The sequence below is a fragment of the Trichogramma pretiosum genome, unplaced genomic scaffold (genome assembly GCF_000599845.2).
Source record: "Trichogramma pretiosum strain Unisexual culture from Peru unplaced genomic scaffold, Tpre_2.0 scaffold9, whole genome shotgun sequence".
Lineage (NCBI taxonomy): Eukaryota > Metazoa > Arthropoda > Insecta > Hymenoptera > Trichogrammatidae > Trichogramma > Trichogramma pretiosum.
Window position 1 is genome coordinate 1,280,596 of NW_019641697.1, and position 19,669 is coordinate 1,300,264.

The 19,669-nt window shown below is 43.3% G+C and overlaps 1 protein-coding gene across 1 annotated transcript in view; it reads left to right on the plus strand.

Annotated features, from left to right (window-relative positions):
• LOC106651318 (small conductance calcium-activated potassium channel protein) overlaps positions 1-19,669 on the plus strand; it is a 76,690-nt gene that overhangs the window by 41,023 nt on the left and 15,998 nt on the right. The window contains exons 5-6 of the mRNA XM_023462277.1: positions 14,378-14,776; positions 17,677-17,772. Coding sequence (XP_023318045.1) covers positions 14,378-14,776; positions 17,677-17,772 — 495 coding nt within the window. The remainder of the gene's footprint in view (positions 1-14,377; positions 14,777-17,676; positions 17,773-19,669) is intronic.

Here is a 19,669-nt window from a genome sequence, read left to right on the forward strand (position 1 = left end):
ACGCACGTAAATATCCTTCGAAACGTGTCACGCGCAGCCGCGCGTCCAAGGGGTGAAAAGGAAAAAAAAGAACCGAGAGCTTTTGTCGCTGACCGACTCGAGGGCCAAACGGGCGTACGCATTGTCAAGAACAATGAGCCGTAAATATGAATGTGTAGGATGATTTTTGGTCGAGCTTTGAAATCGAATTAGGTACTACTATCGCGGACTGATGCGCGCGCGATCCAGATTCGCGAGAGACAAATGGTGCATCTCATGGCGTTGAATTTCTCGAATAAATGGAAGAGCAGAGAAATAGAGACGTTTGCTCTTGGAGCTTGCGCAGCAGTGGCAGCTCGAGTGAGCTAGCTTTGATTTATTACCCTGCAAATATAACGAATGCATTACAAGCACCGTTGACGTTACGCTTTATTAAAAATTTATTTCTGAAAATAAAAATCGATACGCACACAAACATACATGTATGTGTTATATAATTATAAGTACGGACAACAAATTATATCGAGGCTCCTTCTTTCAAACAATATATAATCATCGCTGTGGCACGAGGCGTATACCAACACGTATCGGAATCGCACTGAAATCAATCAAGTATCGATTTAGCATCGAGTAAATACTTCAAGAGATTCATACACAGAGCTCATTTCGAGACTTTTGATCTATTTCGAACGAATTGCTTTTTTTAATGTTTAAATTATATTCGACTGTGCGCGAACGAACGTATGGCCAGCTGAAAAGAGCAGCAGCACATTTTTATTTTTATAACTTCCGAGAGCCAAATGTGCGATGTGCTGAATCCTTTCGCTGCGATGCCAGAAGATAACGTATAAATTCGTGCATAACGTATGGCGCTCATAAGATACGGGTTAAATCGCAAAGACAAACTTTTGGTCCCCCATGCGATAAGTTATACGCTTTTTTATTTGTCCCGCATAAATGATTGTCGTGCGACGTGCTGCGGACGAAGCTGCAGAGTAGGTATGTAGGCAAATCGATTCGTCGCACGAGCTATACGCGCCTGATTCGTGCTCACGACGAGTATCTTGCACCGATAAAAAGATCAATTTGGTATAAATTTCGGGCGACGTCGCTGCATTAAACGCGCGCCTGAATTTCCCTCTCATTGTGCTCGTAGAAATTTATGAATCGGAAGAAAACAAAAGGCTCGCACGTACACGTCGAATTCATAAATCTCACTCTGTTTCAACAACAGAGACTGTCTCGGCCGCTTCTTCCAGCGACGAAATTGATTTTATTTATACCTTTGTAATACGAGGCCTCGCGCGCGCAGTCTATATATGAAAAATCATATAGCTAATGACTGGCTCGTGGTATAGAACGGCGCATCGGCATTATAGCCCGCGACGCGCTCGTATTTATAGTTTGCTTTGGCTGGACACGCCGCCCGCGTACACCTACGAAGAGGCTCTATTCAGCCTACTTTGCGATTCTACGGCAAAAATTTTCATTAAAAGAAAGAAAAGGCGCAAGAAAATCGCGATCGTCGACGCAGCCCCTTGGTCGCTCTCGCTGCAGCTCACGCGTCTTGCCGTGCTTACGCGAGCTTTCGAGTGTGTGCGAGTGGGGGTTGTAAAGCGGGGAGCCACGTGTATGCGCGCGTCTTTGCACTTCGACACCCGCGTTGTGCTGCTGCTGCTGCTGCTGCTGCACCTACAGAAGCTGCAGAAAAGTACGGCCAGTCTCAGCGAAGATGCGCGCTCGTTCGCATCGTCGAGCTATTCTTTCGGCTGCTCGTTGTCGCACTCGCGCGCTCTCTCAAATCATCAGGTGGAATATTTTCGCTAGCCAGAATATGGATACGTGAGCGCGCCTCTGTGACACGCCATGGCCTTACTCCGAGTTTTTGCGTACGATAATTGTGCGCGCAAAATTTCGTGCCATTTGTACCATGTGTCGAAGCAAATTCAGTGATTCGTGAGTGCGCGTACGAGTTCTCTCAAAGTATGATTTGTAAACGCTTGTAAGTCTGGTAACGAAAAAAAAAATTTTTTTTGTAAGCTACTGCTCCGTAATCATAGTGTAGGTATTCTTGTGCGAAATTTTTCCCATATTTATGTAGACTAAAGTGAGCTAGTCGACATATTTTCTTTAACATCTCATTAAATAAAGCCTCAAAAGTGATGTCACGCAAAAAAAAGTAACACGTTGAGGAAAAAAACGGCTTTAAACGCGATCACATTTTCAAAGCAATACAATTCAGTCGAGAGCCGAGAGCGCTTCTTCATTAAAGCGAAAAAAAAATGATTTATAACAAGTAAGCTCTGATGCGCGCGATGCACGCACGCGAAACATAATAAGCCTCCCATGTACATACACAAAGTGCATGATGCAAAAACAATAAGCTTACATAGAGAAAATCCGGATTTTTAAATTTCACGCAACAACAGCTCGGGTGCGCTTATAGATTTTTCTCATTTTCCTTCCTTTTTTTTCTAATGGATAACACTAGCTCGCGTATGAAATGTGTATAAAATATATATATAAGTGCCTCTGCGCGTCCCTCTTTCCCAGCTCGCAAATGTTATTTGGCTAGAAAAATATATAAAAGTCGTAAAAAATGTCCCACGATAACCCAAGACTTTATACCGAGAGAGAAAGACAAAGCTAATTCCATTTTATGCTCTTTGACTCGGCACTTGGTTGTAGGTAATCGCATTAATGGGTCAACCGTCGCTCTTTTCGTTGGTGACAAAAAAAATTGTCCGACTCCGGAAGCAATCGAGTTAGGATTTTTGTGCGATTGAAATCTTTTTCCCTCCAAATGTATAAAACAATTACCTGTTGAGTATAATGTCGAATCATCAAGAAATATATTCATAGTATCGCCGCTCTGGATTCTCACAATCAGGATACCCATTGAACGCGGAGCAGAAAATTTTTCACGCCTGTATATTTAACGAGAAGAATGATTGAATATTGTCGAGGATATTGCATTACTTATTCCGAGGACGTATTCTTTTCCTTCGTAGACTTAAAACTTTTTCCTCCATCTTTGACACTTTCTTCTCGATACAGCGAAAAGCTCTACTTTTTGGCGTATTTACGTCGAACGATTGAGTTTTTTATGGATTCGCCTCGAGCGTAATGAACAAAACAGTCAATTTTTTTCATCCAGACTTTATGCGCTAGCTTATTTATAGAATCTGAAAATCGGACGATAACGTGTGCGCGAGTGCGAACAGCCTGGACGTTGTCGCGATGATAAGTCGGTGAACTACAGCCCGGCTATATATAGACAAGCGACGAGCAAGAGGAAAAGAAAAATAATACGCGAAGGACAGTGGCGTCTTACACGCAAGTTTGTTATACACTGCGTTCGAAAGAAAAATTGGATCTCTCTCTAGAGATGTGCTACTGCTGCTTTTTACTATCTCGAGCTTATCCGCGAGGATTTCGACGACGCTCGATTGGTCGGGGCTAAATGTATGAGTTAAAAAAACGCGTAGTTTTTTTTTAATAAAATTGAGCTCTAATATTATTGCCATTTTCATGAAAAATAATACGTAAATAATAAAGGTATAGTTATACACCGCGTTCCCTCGAGCGTCTCAATTTCAGTTTATTAATATAAAAAAGGGGATCGAGAGCGAGGAAAAAAAAGCCAACTCGGGTAGTAAAGCGAGGAGGATAAACTCGAATGTTTTGTGTGCGGGAGACGCATCGAAGGCGCGCGGCGCGGCATATACTCCGTCTTGAGTAACCACAACAACGTCTTCGATCCGCGCGGCACGACAAGCGTAATGTAAGATTATTTTGGCACGGCGCCTCGATAATACACTCCCGACTGCAGCTCCTCACCCTCCTTTCGTCAAAGAAAAGCATTCGAGGCACTCGAGGGCGTTGTCTCCTTCGGCGAGCGAGCGGTGACAGCAGCAAGAGAGAAAGAGAGAGAGGGAAAAATTTCAACAATAGCTCATTTTACTACGATTCATTACGTGAAACGTACACCGTCAGCGAGATCGTATAAAAATAACATTTACCGTGAACAATTGTGAATTGAAAAAAAAAAAAAAAAGACCGAGAGATGAAAACATAGAAAGATTTCTCTTTCTTTCGCTGCGGGTGTATAGATACATGCTTATAAAACTTTTGCTTTTTATACTCGTTTTTTTTTCTTCCTCCCCTTCGCTGTTTCTCTCTCTCTCTCTCTCTCTCGTTCTCTGGTTGCGTTACGGAACAGAGAGCACGAAGCGCTTTGCAGATGCGTTAAAGCTGCGCAGCAGTAAGTACAGCGCGCGCGGCAAAGTTTTCGTATATAAAAAGCAGCAGCAGCACGCACGTCTGAGTAGAGAGAGCGTCCGAGCAAAAAGCATTATCGTAAACGCGTATGAAGATCTTGGGGAAAATTGGTCGCTACACTGCTATACTCGCGCGTATACGCCTCAAGTAATCTCGTTAATCCGATTCGAGCGCCATTGAAAACAAGCCTCGTAAACAAAGTTCCGTGTGAAAAACGCGAGCTGGCGCGCGAGTATCAATCGGTCGGAAAAAGGAAACAGGCGTAGCGACAGACGCACATGTTTGCCGTTACCGATACCCGTACACGGATTTAAGTGCCACACGGCACAGCTTTGGATTTCGTAAGCTCGCGCAGCCTTCGACGCTCACGTTATTCATTATTCATTAGAAAAATAAAGCCGCGGCGCGACGCGTGTTTGCCTCTGTGTGTATGCCGTAGCCACGGCATATAGCTCTGGCGGCTCTGACGACTTGAATCTGCCCACGACGTTTTCCTAGCTCTCGTCGATAAATCTCTTAGGTAATCGCTATTTATGCACTTACGCTACGCCGTACGACACATAATTAGCAAGGTTAATCAGCCTCGAGGCAGTCAGAAGCAGCCGAATCCGCCCACTGCGCGTACTTGTAACAATAATCGAATCGATTATTCGTGCCTGCGCACGCGGCGGCTCGTTGTTGCGAATATAAGCTGATATTTTTCATAGCCGCAATAACTATCGCGTCTATACGGCATTAAAGCTTTTACGCGCTCGGCAGCACCGGCCATTCTCGTTATATACCAACGGGGCAACTCGCGCGGCGACGCACTCGTTAACGGCCAATATTACTTACTCGCGCCTAACGAATTTACGGTGCAGATCGAGAATCGCGGCCCGATTACGGAAAATATAATCGAGCCGTGGATCCTCGTCTCTTTCTCGATTCGACTCTCGAGGATCGTAGAGAGAGGGAAGCCCCGCGTACGCACGGGCGCGCTAAAAAATAACAATGCAAGAACATGGCTCTACGAAGCCGCCACCTGCGAAAGTCATGCATAATAAACGCGCAACTACACAGGCTTATCGCACTTTTTTCGTTCGAATCGCTCGAGTCAAGTGTTGTGAGCTTGATTACGTACACTCGTGAAACCAAACATTTACAAGCCGTCTAGAGCAGGAATTTCTTTTTTTTCCATGCATAATTATATCGCTTGGCCAGCCTCGACAAAGGTCAATCAAGTGTCTATATAGAGCACACGAGCAAGTTGTTGGCCTGCAGACTCCATAGAACGTCTGGGCTTCCTGTCTACGCGAGAAACTATCTAATCTAAGTTTGCGGCAATATTGAGAGGCAGCGCGTTTCAGCCTCCACGGATGCCTGTAATAATAACTCGCCGAGCCCGAAATCGGCTTATGGCCATATTTTGAGCGAGGAATATTCAACTTCTCTCGGCGCCCTCTATAGTTTCAAAAAATTTTGATAAACTCGCCAGCTGTCGGGGAATATTCCACTAATGGTTCAAAGGCTATAGGTTTTTGCAAACCAATGATACCAGCAATATTTCCGACAATTAATTAATTTTAGAAACTGAGGGCGCGCGTGAAACTTGATCGTAAGCTCGCTCAAACCTTTGACTCCTTCAGTAATAACGTCTTCATTTACATTACGCAATCGCAAGATTTTTCTTCGCTTGCACTTTTATACTTTTTATTTAGAATTTGGAAATTAGTGCTTTTCAATTGACCATAAGAATTATAGATTTTGCGCTTTTTTGTCTGCAAGTCTAAAAAGTCCATTAAGATTTCACCATTTGTCCCAATATGGCTCTTGACGTGCATAAAATACAATACTGCTAGTTTCACGTTGAAAAAACAGGCTCTCCATAAACATTCCCATCACACTCATTTTTTATAGTGCTCATATTTTCCTACACCTATAACGTCACTTATTCTTATGTTTTATATTTTATATTTTGGCGAAAAATTCACAGCGATGAGCTTCTGACTCGCACGCTGAATATTGGAAAATCAACGTGTACGTCTTGACACTATAATTTTGGCAAGCGATGTGGGTCTCTCGAATATGAACTGCGACGTTTTACATTCGCATAATTTTGCAGTAAATAAAAAAATAAAGTCATCGTATCGTGCTCGCAAAAAATATGGCTTTGAAAAATGTTCACAACATGGCAGCGTATATTCGCTACGTTCCAGATAAAATCAGTAATCCTCGGTTAAAAAGCTTCATCAAATCGTCGGGTCTTGCTGGGGGGTAAAGTTACGAAACTGCAGTGTAAACTTTACTACTTGCTGTCATATGGTGTACTGTATTAAGAAGTCTATATTAGCTACTCAAAGTCTGATCTAACACCGTCATCAAGACTCTTGAGATCTCTTGAAACGAATCGAGAACCGCTTAATTGATAATTTGTCATTTATAAACCTCTCATGATCTCGAAATTATCGAGTTTATCAATCATTCGAAATTTAAATTAACTGAAAATACCATTGTTTAAATGCTCCTGTTACGGGTAGTTGCAGCGCTTAAATGAAAAGTGCCGAAGCAAAAGCTCCAGTAGAGTTTGGTTTTAGAGGGTGAATCCAGTATTAGCTTGACTCGCGTAAAGTCGACAGTATTTATATAGCCAAGTTGACCCGAAACCAAAGTATTCGATACTGCGATGCGAGTATGAATGGTTTTAACATGTATTAACTTCGAACCGAGGTTAAGCTTTGAATTGTCGCCATGATGTAGAAGAAGAAGTCACTTATTCATTGTTAATTCGGGCGATTAGCCAAAAATTCAGAAAAGTGCGACGATGAATCTCCAAGCTCATATTCAAATGGATTCATTCTCGAGCCATAAATAAAAAAAGCTGCTGCCCCAGTGCTACATTTGAAGCGACGAAAGCCTTCTTGGAAATTTTTCCTATGCATCGAGAAGTTCTGGGCTGTGTCAGGTGCAATTCGCGTGCGCGCGCGCGACACATGCGCTCGCGCGCACACACACGCGAGTTTCGTTTGTCAGAAAGTCTTATATACGTTTGTCAAAAAGTTGGGGCTCTAAAACTCGGGTAAATTTATTACTTTACACTTGCCAAACTTTTTCTATCGTCTTAGCTGGGCATATTGTTCTCTTTCTCTTTCTCTCTCACAGGCAGAACGTTCTCACTAAATGATGAGGACGATTCGTTCTTTTAGCGCGCGACTACGGCTCAACTTTTGTTCCGACGAAAGGGCACACGCTACATCACGCATACTTTTTAATTATTATACCCCGATAGACTCGTCGACTCGTGCGTGCAACACGGCGAGAAACGTCGAGAAACACACGTATAGCAGACTGTCGTAGGGCGACCTATTTTTACCGTGAGAAAAGTTGAAACTTGTCAAAGAATTGCATAATTATAAATACCAGACCCAAGAAAGCCGTGGAAAGTCTTGAAAAGCTCGGAGCGCGCTAGCTCATAAATATGAGCTCTCTCGAGGTGTGAATATTATGAACGCAAGTCCAGGCGCATAATTCAATCGTATAGGATAAACGAGTCACGTTTTATATCGAGAGCCGGAGTTGACTCGGCGTCGACTCAAAGATTCATGCTCATAGACTTTCATGCACTGATATTGTCGAAACTTGTCGAAACGCAGGTATATATAACGCCGAGGCATGCATAATGTCAACGCGTGTGTCGAGTGACTAGCCTCTCTCTTTAAAAGCCTCTCGCTTGGAAACCGAGAGAGAAAAAAAACTCGAAGTAGCGAAAAGCGAAGAGAAGATGCCACGAAACGAATTAGACAGCAGCGTGGACGGGGACGAGCGCCTGAGGCGCTTGTCGATATCCGTCGTGCGAACTCTGTGGGGCAGCGGCAGCGGGCCCTCGGATCACGAGGCTCGCTGCGCCAACAAGTCGTGCGCCTTCTGCGAGACCGACGAGAGGGTCGCGCGCGCCAGGGCTATGTCCACGACGTCCCAGCCGAGAGCCAGCTGAGAGGAGCTTTACGCCGCTAATGCCCTCTACTCCAGAAAGGTACAGCCCCTCACCTTCACCTTCATATTCTTCGAGCGCCGACTCGAGCGACAAAATTCAACACCCGATAGAGAGAATAAACTGCTTTTGTTGATCGTCGACAGGCGCCTACTCGAGACTCTTTTTACTTTATATAAAGTGTAGCTGCGAGTAGGAGCCATCGATGCATCTCTTACTTATCTATGTGTTCTTATTTTATTAATGTTTGTATACTACATCATGAGACAATGTTTCGATGTTATTTACCGTAGATCAAAAAATCACTCATGTATAGGTACACAATTGGATATCAAGCAATTTAATTATCGATAAATGTTGGTAGTCAATAACACAAGTATATGTTTTTCCTGCGTTTGTTCAATGTGATTCTTTTTTAAAAAACTTTATTCATCTATTGGAACGCTCTGAAAAATATTAATAAATATAAATAATATCCTTCAAATATCGGTTCGTTACTTAGACCAATTGGCATGATCTACAAACTAGACGAAACATTAGATCGGCAATTTGTTTTTTTTTACTTTTGTGTAGTTTGCGCGAAAAAAAAGTGACTTTGAACATTTAATAAAAAAGTTAAAAGCTTTTAAAGTATGCGAAAAAGCTGAAAATTGTGTATTGCATGGCTGCTGAACTTTTCATTGACGTCTCCGTTGGCGTTAGTACATCTAAATCTTAAACCCTGTGTCCATCTCTGTCGGCGCTGTTGCTTTCTCTCTTTCTCTCTCTCTCTCTCTCTCTCTCTCTCTCTCTCTCTCTTTTCGCTTGTTTATCTTCAATAATTCATGGCTTTTTCTGCGTTCGTTTAACTCTCGCGTGCGAGAGTGCGTGACCCAAAAAGGCGGACACACGCGGTCGGGTCGGATCGATGCAAAATTTTTCGACGTCCGTCAGACCGGCACCATTGCGGTGAGCTCCATATCTAGTAGAATGTAGAATGCGTATATAGCACGCTGTCGCCAAAACCACGCGAATGCATAAAGTTTCACTCGAAGAGATGAGATAGGGAGCTGCGCTGCGCAGATACATATATATATACACCCGTGCACACGCATTGATTCTCGTTACGCTGCTTCGAAATTCAAATTTCAATCGTCAGCACAGGTGTTCCTCGTATTTGCCATCGTATATATGTGGAATGCACTCGCTGTGGCAACGCTACACAATGGACATATGCCACGCGTATATATACATTTTTCTAAACGCGTATCGAGTCGTATCAGGTGGACGTATTTCCGTATCGCTGAATAATGACGAAGCTGGGCGTATTTGTAACACGAGAAGGACCTGCGGCATGATTAATGATTTATTCGAGCGTCCCGAGCGATGATGGCGGAGCTTCCCGGTCAAAGCATTTGCCTTCGACTATATACTTTTCTAAGGCCAATATTTTTTATCCATCTTTCCACCAAAAACAACAATGTAATGAGATAAAATTGACTGCCCGTCGTTTTTTGCATATATTCGCGCACACATCCGATACAGGCACACGGATACATACAAATATTTCATAAATGCAACCCATTGTGTGGATGACTGAGTCTCGGTATATGCGGGGCTGCAGATTGTTGAATCGAAAATTCAAACTACATTCTGCGAATTCACGTACGTTGGTAAAATTCAAATATAGAGACCGACTCTGCCTCTGTTGCTTTCTCTCGTGCTCGTCGTATATTCCAGTCAACTATAAAAAAAATATTGTTCACATATAAGTGAGCTTGCATTTAATGAACCACGAAAAGTTTCAATACACAAAAAAGACTTATGGCTATTGCAAAGTTAATATATTAATTTTTAATGATTTTTATTTCATTCTAGAATGTGCTTAAAAATTTTGTTTATGAGCCGAACTCGTGCTGAACTAAAATTTTTAAAAAATTGCATTTGTTACGCGTGGATTGTAGCTTTATAAGATTCATAATTTTTGAGCACATGCTGCGCACATACAGAAAATGTTTTACATATTTCATGTAAAATTTCTTATTTATGTGAATTATTCGACTTTTTTGCATATAAAATGTGTTATTATGTCGAGCGAAATTTCCGAGTTAATAGTACACATCTATTTAGTGTCGAATATCAAGCCAACGAAATGACTCAAAAAATAAAAGGAGGAGAGGAGAGGAGGTTAATATAATAGACAATGGCCACAGTGTGCACAGCTCATACATTGAGCGAGAAATATTCAATTGAATAGTTAATAATTTTCACGGCTGCCAACTTGATTTAATGAAACAATCGTTTTTATCACAATCTTATTTGAATTATTTATAGTAAAACGAGAAAATATTTTTTTCTTATCACAGGGACTTGAAAAATTTTCATCAAGGTCATCAAAATGAACATCATTCAAAAGCATAATATGTATCTGATAGCTTTTCGGTTATTTTTTATTTTTCAAGATTTTTGATAAATTCTGCATTAAATTGTCGAACGAACATAAGAATGATCAGTTTGAAAGCTGCGAGCTTTTCTGAGATAAGATAATGTGGAGTCACCGTTTAAGGAAGTTTTTATACGTGAGTACTACGGAATAGTCTGCTTCGCCGTCGTCGTATGACCTATATTAAACCTATGAAACTTTGAACGGTTATTCAATGAAACCCTTGTCATTAGGGTGGATTATAGTAACTCTATACATACATTTTGTCGGTGACTTACACCCGATACTTTTGAGTCATATTAAATTTTAACGAAAATTGTTCACCTCGAACTCGATCGTTCCAAAGCAAGTTGGTGAAAATGGAGAAAAAATTATGAACTTCGCTTGCCTGTGTCTGAAGTCGACTTCGCATCGAGCAGTGTGTAATGAAACGATGCAATTGACGTTATCGTTTAAAAGGGAAACGGTACAAAATGATGAAGAGAGAATCGATAAAGACGATAAGTCAATATTGAAGGCAGGCATATTGATGCATACATATTTTAGCAATCCTAAGGGCGGAGAGTAAAAAAAACTACACTTGCATTGTTGTTTCTTTTCAAATTTTCTTTCCTTAAAGTTTAAGCTCGATATTTGTTTATTTTACTTTTCTATATACTCTCAAGCTTGCTTACCTAATAAGCGATAAAGTAAAGGTATGTGGCATGAGAATGTTTACTCAAGATTTTAAAATTAACATAACTTTATAATTTGAAATGCTCAATGCTTGGTAGAACCTAAACTTTAGATATTAGTTTAACTAGTAAAACCTATTTGGAAGCATGCTTATACATTTTAAATTTCATTTCAATAAAAAGAGGTCGCATTTGAATGACGATACAGTAAAGTAGCTTTACATAATATCAAATATATTTCTAGACATATTACATTTTTTTCATAAAATATTTTACATAAAAATTCAAGCAAAAAATAGTTGGACGCTAAAAAATATATCCACACATAAACTTCAACACCATTTATGTATAGAAAGAGAGAGAGAGAGAGAGAGAGAGAGAGAGAGAGAGAGAGAGAGAGAGAGAGAGAGAGCACATGTATAGATGTAAACATAGCTCAACAGGGGAAAAAAAAGCCAAAGCAAGCTTCATTTATATCGAAAATATAAAATATCGGACGTCAGGGACACAAGTGAATAGCCGCAGGAACCACAGTTGCCAGTGTTACGAGAGCGAGCGAGGCAGAGCGCGCGCCTATCCATTCGTTTTGGCGCGCATAAAAGCTCGAGCTCGATGCACAATGCGGTACGTCGGGAGAGCACCTGCTGCGGGGGGCTGTGGGGGGAGAGCAAAAAAAAAGGGTAAACAACGAAAATTCCACGCGCAACGACGCGTCGTTTGTGCCCGTGGACGTTGTCAGGCCAAAGGAATTCATAGCCGGCAGCCCGATGCTACCTGAACACGCATTAATTTCGATTTTTTCTCCTTCTCCTCCGGTGCAAGGAATTAGACTCGAGTGAAATTTTTCGGCGCGAATTGAAAGCTCCTCTGAGCGAGAGACTCGAACGGTCGACTAAATTACGTGAAAAGCCATTGCGCGCAAGTCCGTGACTGATTGAATGCAAAATCTGGTTAACAGCCGAGGATTCTGCAGATGCGAGTTTGCACGCTCCTCTATATAATATACTCCGCTGCTCGTCGTATTCTCCGATGTATTAAACTTATCAAAGATTTCAAGTGTTACGCCGAGCGCGCAGACGCGAATAGTTGGAAGTTCCAGTACGAGATTGAGAATTAAATAGTCGTGAATTTTGACGCAAAGATTAATACGTTGTGCTGTCGTGTGCGCTGCGCAGCGCCGAAGCTTTAAACTATTCAAAAAGGTGATTATACGGAGAGCTGGCGTTTTTTCAAGCCAACTCGCTGCCTCGGAGTGTATCATGCAGTCGAGTAATTCTCGAAGCAACGCGTTGCTGGATTCATATGTATAATATAAGCGCGTGCGTGACCCGTGTGGCTCGTAGTTTTTCTAAGACTTCCTGAAATGTCTACCGCAGCTCTCTCTCTCTCTCTCACTCGAGCCGCAATTACCGCTATTCTTGGGTTAAACTCGCGGCCATAAGAAAGAGAGAAAAACGGAGGCAAAGAAAGAAAAAAGAAAGAGGTAAAACTCAAGCGTCTCATATTAAAGGTATTAGTGTCACGCGGGGTTCCATTAGAAAAATATCAAGAGATCGGCTTATATAATATCGCTTGATGCTCGCGTTCGTAAACGATTTTTCAAAAGTTCATCGCTGCCTCTAATCGACCGATTCCATTTTTGCGAGAGCTGCTTTAATGTCCGGACTCGAATAAAGAATTTATTCTTTCGAGTTTTGCATATATCGCCAAAGTTAATATTCATCTTGGTCGTTGAAGAGGAAAAAATGCGAAAAGCAGATTTTCTTTGCTGTTTCGAAAAATACGATAAATCACTGAGAGCACGCGCCGTAGCAAGATTCATCTCAAAAAAGGCCAATTCATCTCCGTAGTGTAAATCCTCGCTCACTCTAGCTTTCTCTCTCTCTTTCTAGCGACGTTATCTTCTCAAACGAACCCTTTCAAAATCTTTGCCGTGCAAACACACACACACACACACACATACACACCGAGTGAGAGGAAGAGAGCTAGAGAGCTGCAACGAGCAATCCAATACGCTGGTATAGCTCGAGCGTACGGGTATCGCTGAGCGCTGTTACCATAACTGTACAATCAATCAGAAGGACGGAATAAAAACAGTCGGGGGAGGGCTAAAAATCACAGAGTATATTTTCACGCGGTCCAGCGGTCCGCAGGGCGAGTCGAGAAACGGCAAAGACGACGATTTTTACCATTTGTCGCGCTAGACGACGCGCGGCTGCGGTTTCGTTCGCGTGATTTGTGGCAATCGGTATAGGAGCCTTAATTTATTCATAAAATCCTTCTGGCTCGGAGCGATAAACTGTGCGCGTTCGCGCAGCGTACAAGCCCCAGATAAATCCGATGCGCGCAATGGCTTTGTATTGATATATTGAATTCGTTTTACATAAGTATCTCTGAATCTATAATGAGCTCAAGTTATGGTAGCTTATATTTTGTACGCGATTCCCGCAAACACAGAGATTATCTGGACTGCTGCTGCTGATGCTGCTGCTACACGATAATAATTCAACTGCATAATTGATCGGCGTTGCTTTGCTTTTTTTTACTCCTCGAGCAAATTTCTATAATACACATGAAATATTCACAAAGCTGAGCTTGGCTAATGCTTACACACGTGCCCACTCACACCTCCGCATGCATATCGATATATTAAAGGCCACAGAAACACGTGGATTAATAGCCACATCTGCTCTGCGCTGAGGCACAATAAATTCACTCCTCCAAGCATGTCTAGTGCATCATATCAATTTTCTTGTTAATATATTCACAAACACAGCACCGCTAAAGTAATCAATCGGTTCTTCTTCACCACCGCTTCTTTGCCGACTGAGCCACGCTCAAGGGGTAAGTACGTAGACAATCGAGTCCTCTCGCAAGAGCTGCTCACGGGGCACCGGTAAAGCAGACGCGGGCCAGTCGGTCAAGATGGCGAAATCCAGTAGTCAATTGGTGAAGGCTTAATTAAAAAAAAAGAAAAAAAGAAACAGAAGGCAGAGAGGGAGACAGTCGGAGCGGTGACTAACGTTGAGTCGTGGTGGTTGCTTGTGCTTGCAGCTGCGGAAGCCGGCGTCGACTCTCTCGATCCCTGGTGCTATGAAGAGCAGCAGCATGGGCGGGGGAGCCGGCTCCGGCGCGACGGCGGCGGACCAGGAGGCCGCCATAGCCCTGGTGAGCGTGCACTCGGAGTACCCGCGGGCCAGCGGCGACGAGGGCGGCCGCGGGGGCAGCGGCGGACAGCAGGGCGCCGCCGGGGGCAGCCTCAGCGCCGCCAAGTCCGGCAGCATCGGAGCCGCCTCCAAGCACAAGCCCAACGTCGGCTACAGGCTCGGCAAGCGCAAGGCCCTCTTCGAGAAGCGCAAGCGGATCAGCGACTACGCCCTCGTCATGGGCATGTTCGGCATCATCGTCATGGTCATAGAGAGCGAGCTGTCCAGCGCCGGTATATACACCAAGGTGAGCCTCCAATTAGCACAATCAAGCCACATACGCTACTACATTAAGAGCTAGATCGCGCCTATAGATCGAGCGATTCGCAGACAGACCTATAGAATCGACAAATAGCCCTGCGTGTCGCGTAATTCCGTCGTCGAGCTATTTTTTTACGCGCTCGCGTGGCATTATAATTCGCGGACGCGTTTTGTAGGTCACGCACGCCCAGAACTTTGCATCCGGCTAGTAACCTCGCTGTTGCGAAGGGTGGAAAATTTACGAATCGACCTACGCCACTACTCGCCTATCCGTACGGGTATACTTGCGATGGCAATGTGCTGCGGGTAGTCGGCTCGCTATGTATACGGCGACGACGACGCTCGAGCGGATCGTCGCCGCATGTACGTGTGCTTAGCTCCGCAGTAATATCGCGTACAGCTATTCGCCGCACGAGGATAGAGCGATGCGGAGCCGTGTACTGCGCGCAAATGGCCCTCGATATGCCAAGCTCCGGCGGTTCTCGTGTATTTCGCTTATTTACCGATCGGTTTCGCTGCTGCTGCTGCTGCTACAGAGAGCCAAAATCACTGATTCAACCGTCCAACTATTCCAATAGCCCCCCCCCCAGCCCCCGCGCGCGCACGCTTATAAAATTTTACCCAACCTCGGGATTATCCGCGCTCGAACGCACTGCGATTCACGAATGTTTCTAAATCTAAGGAATTCGCGAGCAAAAATAGCATCGACCGATCGATGTGTTTTTATTTATAAACTTTGAAACGACTCGGCTAAACTATAGCTCATGTCTTAAAGCCTGTTCAGCTGCTTCCCTTTTAATTCGCTCTTTGTATATAGTACTTTTTTTTCGCTCGGCCATTGATTATGCTCGCGGATAAATAAACCTCGAGCGAATTTCCCTCGCTAAGATAATCGATATATAGTGAGTAATAAAAAAAAGGAGAGAAAAATGCCGAGTTCTGAATGAAAAGGTCCCATCCCATTGTGTGTAATATAATCTCGTGTATACTCGTCCGAGAGAAAAGTTGAAAAAGTCTTTATTTTGAACTTGCGCGCCCGTGCTATCGTAATATAACGAGTAAAGAAAAAGTGAGCAAGAGAAGCAAACGGAGTATAGGAAAAAGAAAAGAAAATTTACCGATCGGACTCGGTTTTATTGTGTATATTTTTTTCCAAACTGACTTTATTATATGCAAACAAAGACGCTCGATCGTTAGGAACTTTTTTAATAAGCATAACAGGAATGGCAACTTCGTATCGAGCATCTCCGACACGAGAGCCAAGTAGTCGAAATGCGCCAGTGGTATAGTCGCGAAAGCAATAAGGGTAAGATTAAAGTGTAATTGAAAATATTCAGCGTACGCGGAGAGTGACGGGGGCTGGCTCAAAGCGAGGCCCCCGCGATGCGATTCGAATGCACACGATGCAGATATTCGCCTGTGCTTTTCCGGCCGATTAAACAAACGCAGTACACGTATTTATGCACTCTCGCGCGCGCGCGCCTCGACGCTCCCGCTCGAGCACAGACCAGCAGCTCGCGATTATGATTTATTCCGGCCACGCGAACGTACCGACAAGCTTTGCTACTTACTCCGTAATTCGTACGAACAAGAGCCGCGCACACGACTCGATTGAACATTTCATCAAAAAGTTCATTAAAAAAGCTCGTCCACGCGACCGGACTCAACGCAGCGGCTCTCCCTTGGAAAATTGTTTAATGCTCGCCGACCTTTGAACGAGCTCCGTGTGCTCCTGACAATGGGATAAACTTTCGAGCGAATTACAAACGGCCACCACTTGCGCGCGTGTATATACATAATGCAGGGAGAGAAGGCATGTGCCAAGCCGAGCGGATCGCAGGCCGCGCCGCAGTAGTCGTCGCGCGCGCGCGCAACATAATGCTCAAAGTTATTTTTCAACGGACTGCGGGAAGCAGCCGCGCATTATCGTGTACGCGCTTTCCCGACAAAAATTTCCATATTAAAGTTGTAAACTAGTTTCAGCTGCCACCGAGAGAGAGCTGAAACCAGAGGGGCAAAAAATAAGACAACATTAACGCCATACACGCGTGTCTCTTACGAAATCCCGCGTAGTAAAAATACAAGCCAAGTCTCGTAAAAAGCGTGAAAATCGCCTTTCCCTCGCGCTCGCGTGTGCTCGCAGCTGCTCGTATCGGCTTTTATTTTCCCCAGTGACAGCATCGTCTTCTCTCTCTCTCTCTCTCTCCCTCTGCCGACGTAATCCTACATATTGTTGTATATATGTATATGGTATATCGCGAGAAGCGACATATCCGGGGCCGTAACGCAGCGCCGTAAGAGCCATTAAGGTAATACGCCGAGGCTTTAACAGCCGCCCGAGTGTCCCGACGTGTCCTTAGGAATCGAGAATCTATGAGTGTGCCCAGCGAGTCCCCGTGTCCTGCAGCATAAATCCTGCGCCGTACATCCTCAAAATGCCATTGTCCGTAGCAGGTACCTTTGAGAGTTTCGCCGCAGCTTAATCCCCCCCGGTGCAGGCGACACGCATTGAATTCTAGTTTCTGCTCGGGCTAGTGAGCTATGCGAGCTAGTGAGCAGCAACGTTGCTGCTGCCGCCGCCGATGCTCGTCAAACTTGTAAAACTTGCGAAATTCTTATTTCCCGGCTTGTATGAAACGCATTAAAGCATAAAGCCAAGCCGAGGCCCGAGCAGAAATTGATCGATCGCGTGTGCGAGCGGAGGCGAGCGCGATGCTTGTTCGGCGTCCTGTTAAAATAAGATTGATGCGCGCAACTACTCAGGACTGCTACACGCAAGTTTTGCTCAATTGATATCTCGTCTCTTCGCAGTGCTTAATCACCGACTTTTTATCTTCTTTCCGCATCTCATGCCACCTTTTTTTTTCTTCTTCTTCTGCTCAACAGGCCTCCTTCTATTCAACTGCATTAAAAACCCTCATCTCCGTGTCGACTGTGATACTTCTTGGCCTCATTGTAGCTTATCACGCTTTGGAAGTTCAGGTGAGTCTCAATAGCCTACCATTAATCTCGCATTATGCCGTAATTCTTCAATATGCAAATCATTCGTATGCACAATATCTTGAATATTATTTATATATATTATATATTCAACACAAAGGTATACGTACTACACAGATTAATTATATATTTTTATCCATTTTTAATTGTTGTATATCGTTGATAAACGTTTTTATATGATTACTTGACTCGAAAAGGAATGTTCATTACTGTTACTGGTGCATGCAAGCACATACGTATACTTTATACAAAAGAAAATTATCTTATACACTCAACGAGGAATGACTCGAGGGCGGCATCGAGTGCCTTCCGATCGGTGAAATTCTCCAATTACACACTTTTTTCTCCCCGCAATAACAACCTATACTGCCCGACGAGAGCAAAAAAGAAGGAATAACAGGACTTGTTCTTCTTCTTTTATACTTATATATAGATACAGCGTGCGGCCACCTAATTTTCAGCAACTCTTCGTGAGAAGAGAGCCTTCCGTTGTTATACCCGGAAGGGCTTCTATATAAACACGCTCATACACTCTACAGACACACTCATACACACGTACGTACAAAAGCGCCGACTGTACGAGGCGTGAATCGAGCTTTTTTTCCTACGTCTCGTCTGCGGAGAAAGGCGATCGTTTGCCAAGGCTACTTTGGCATAATCTTTGGTTCAAAATGGGTCCGTACGTAGCACACGAGCACGGCACACATTCCGCCTCGTGCTAAACGGCATGAATAAATCCATACGTCTGACCATAGCGCTTGGCTTTTCTACTGTGAAGCGTATTTTTATGCGAAACACACTTATGTTAATTCCGGAGAGTACCGCATCGAAATGTACCTACCGCACGCGCAAAATAATTACCAAAGTGAATTATGTAAATATTCGCGTGTGATTATAAAAACGCTCGCGAATCCGATGCATCAGTAATAAATCAGTAATAATATTGCGGCGAGAGAAAAAGATGACCTAGATTTTACAGAGGGTGAGTGGGAAAAAACGTCGACCTGCTATACAAGCATCCCGTGGGATTCATTGGTCGCTCTCGATATTATGTGCGCTCGTTGGAATTTCATCTTTTATGCGTATAATTTTCGATTAATGATCTCTTCTTTTATACTATTCGAGCAGATAATCTTTGAGATATTTTCAGACTACAAGTAGCAGATAGGTAAACAAGATTGGATGAATACACCAGTTCAAAGTTTCGGTTTTATTTCGAAAAAGCTCACAACAAACGGAACAAACGTACGAATCAAACAGCACTTCTGCTCTTGTGTGTCGGTGCAACACACCCCAAGTTCGAAAAACTTTAGAAAATCATTCCAACTGTTCAAATGTACCATAAAATCTCGCGTGCGCAGATAAGGTTTTATATTCGTTTCTGCTATTATTATAATTAATTTTTTTCACAAAGTGAGAGCAATTTCATATACGTGTGCGAACGCGTCTAGGTTATAGTTTCTACATTTTCCCGTAGATCTTTTTAATCTTCCATGCATAACTAAATTCCCACCAGAGCAAATCCTAGGTATGGTTTTGATTAAAAAGTCGAATGCACCAAAACAAAGGTGCATGCATCCTATTGTATCGGTTGACTTTTTTTCCGAATCCGATAAACATCTTTGACTCGATTTATAGTTTCCTCGTGCCGATTATTTCTGTAATTCGGATGCACAGCTCTTCCGTTCGTGTAATCTGCATTACATGCGTTTTGTGTGGAAATGCAAATGAATAAAAACAAAGGCGAAAGGACTTTTTAGTTTAAGATTGATTAACTGACTGTGAATTTACTTTGCGAATTCCGATTCGATTCTACCAAAATAAACGTACAAAACTCGTACGCGCAGTCCATTGAACAAACTAAATTTTGACAGAATAA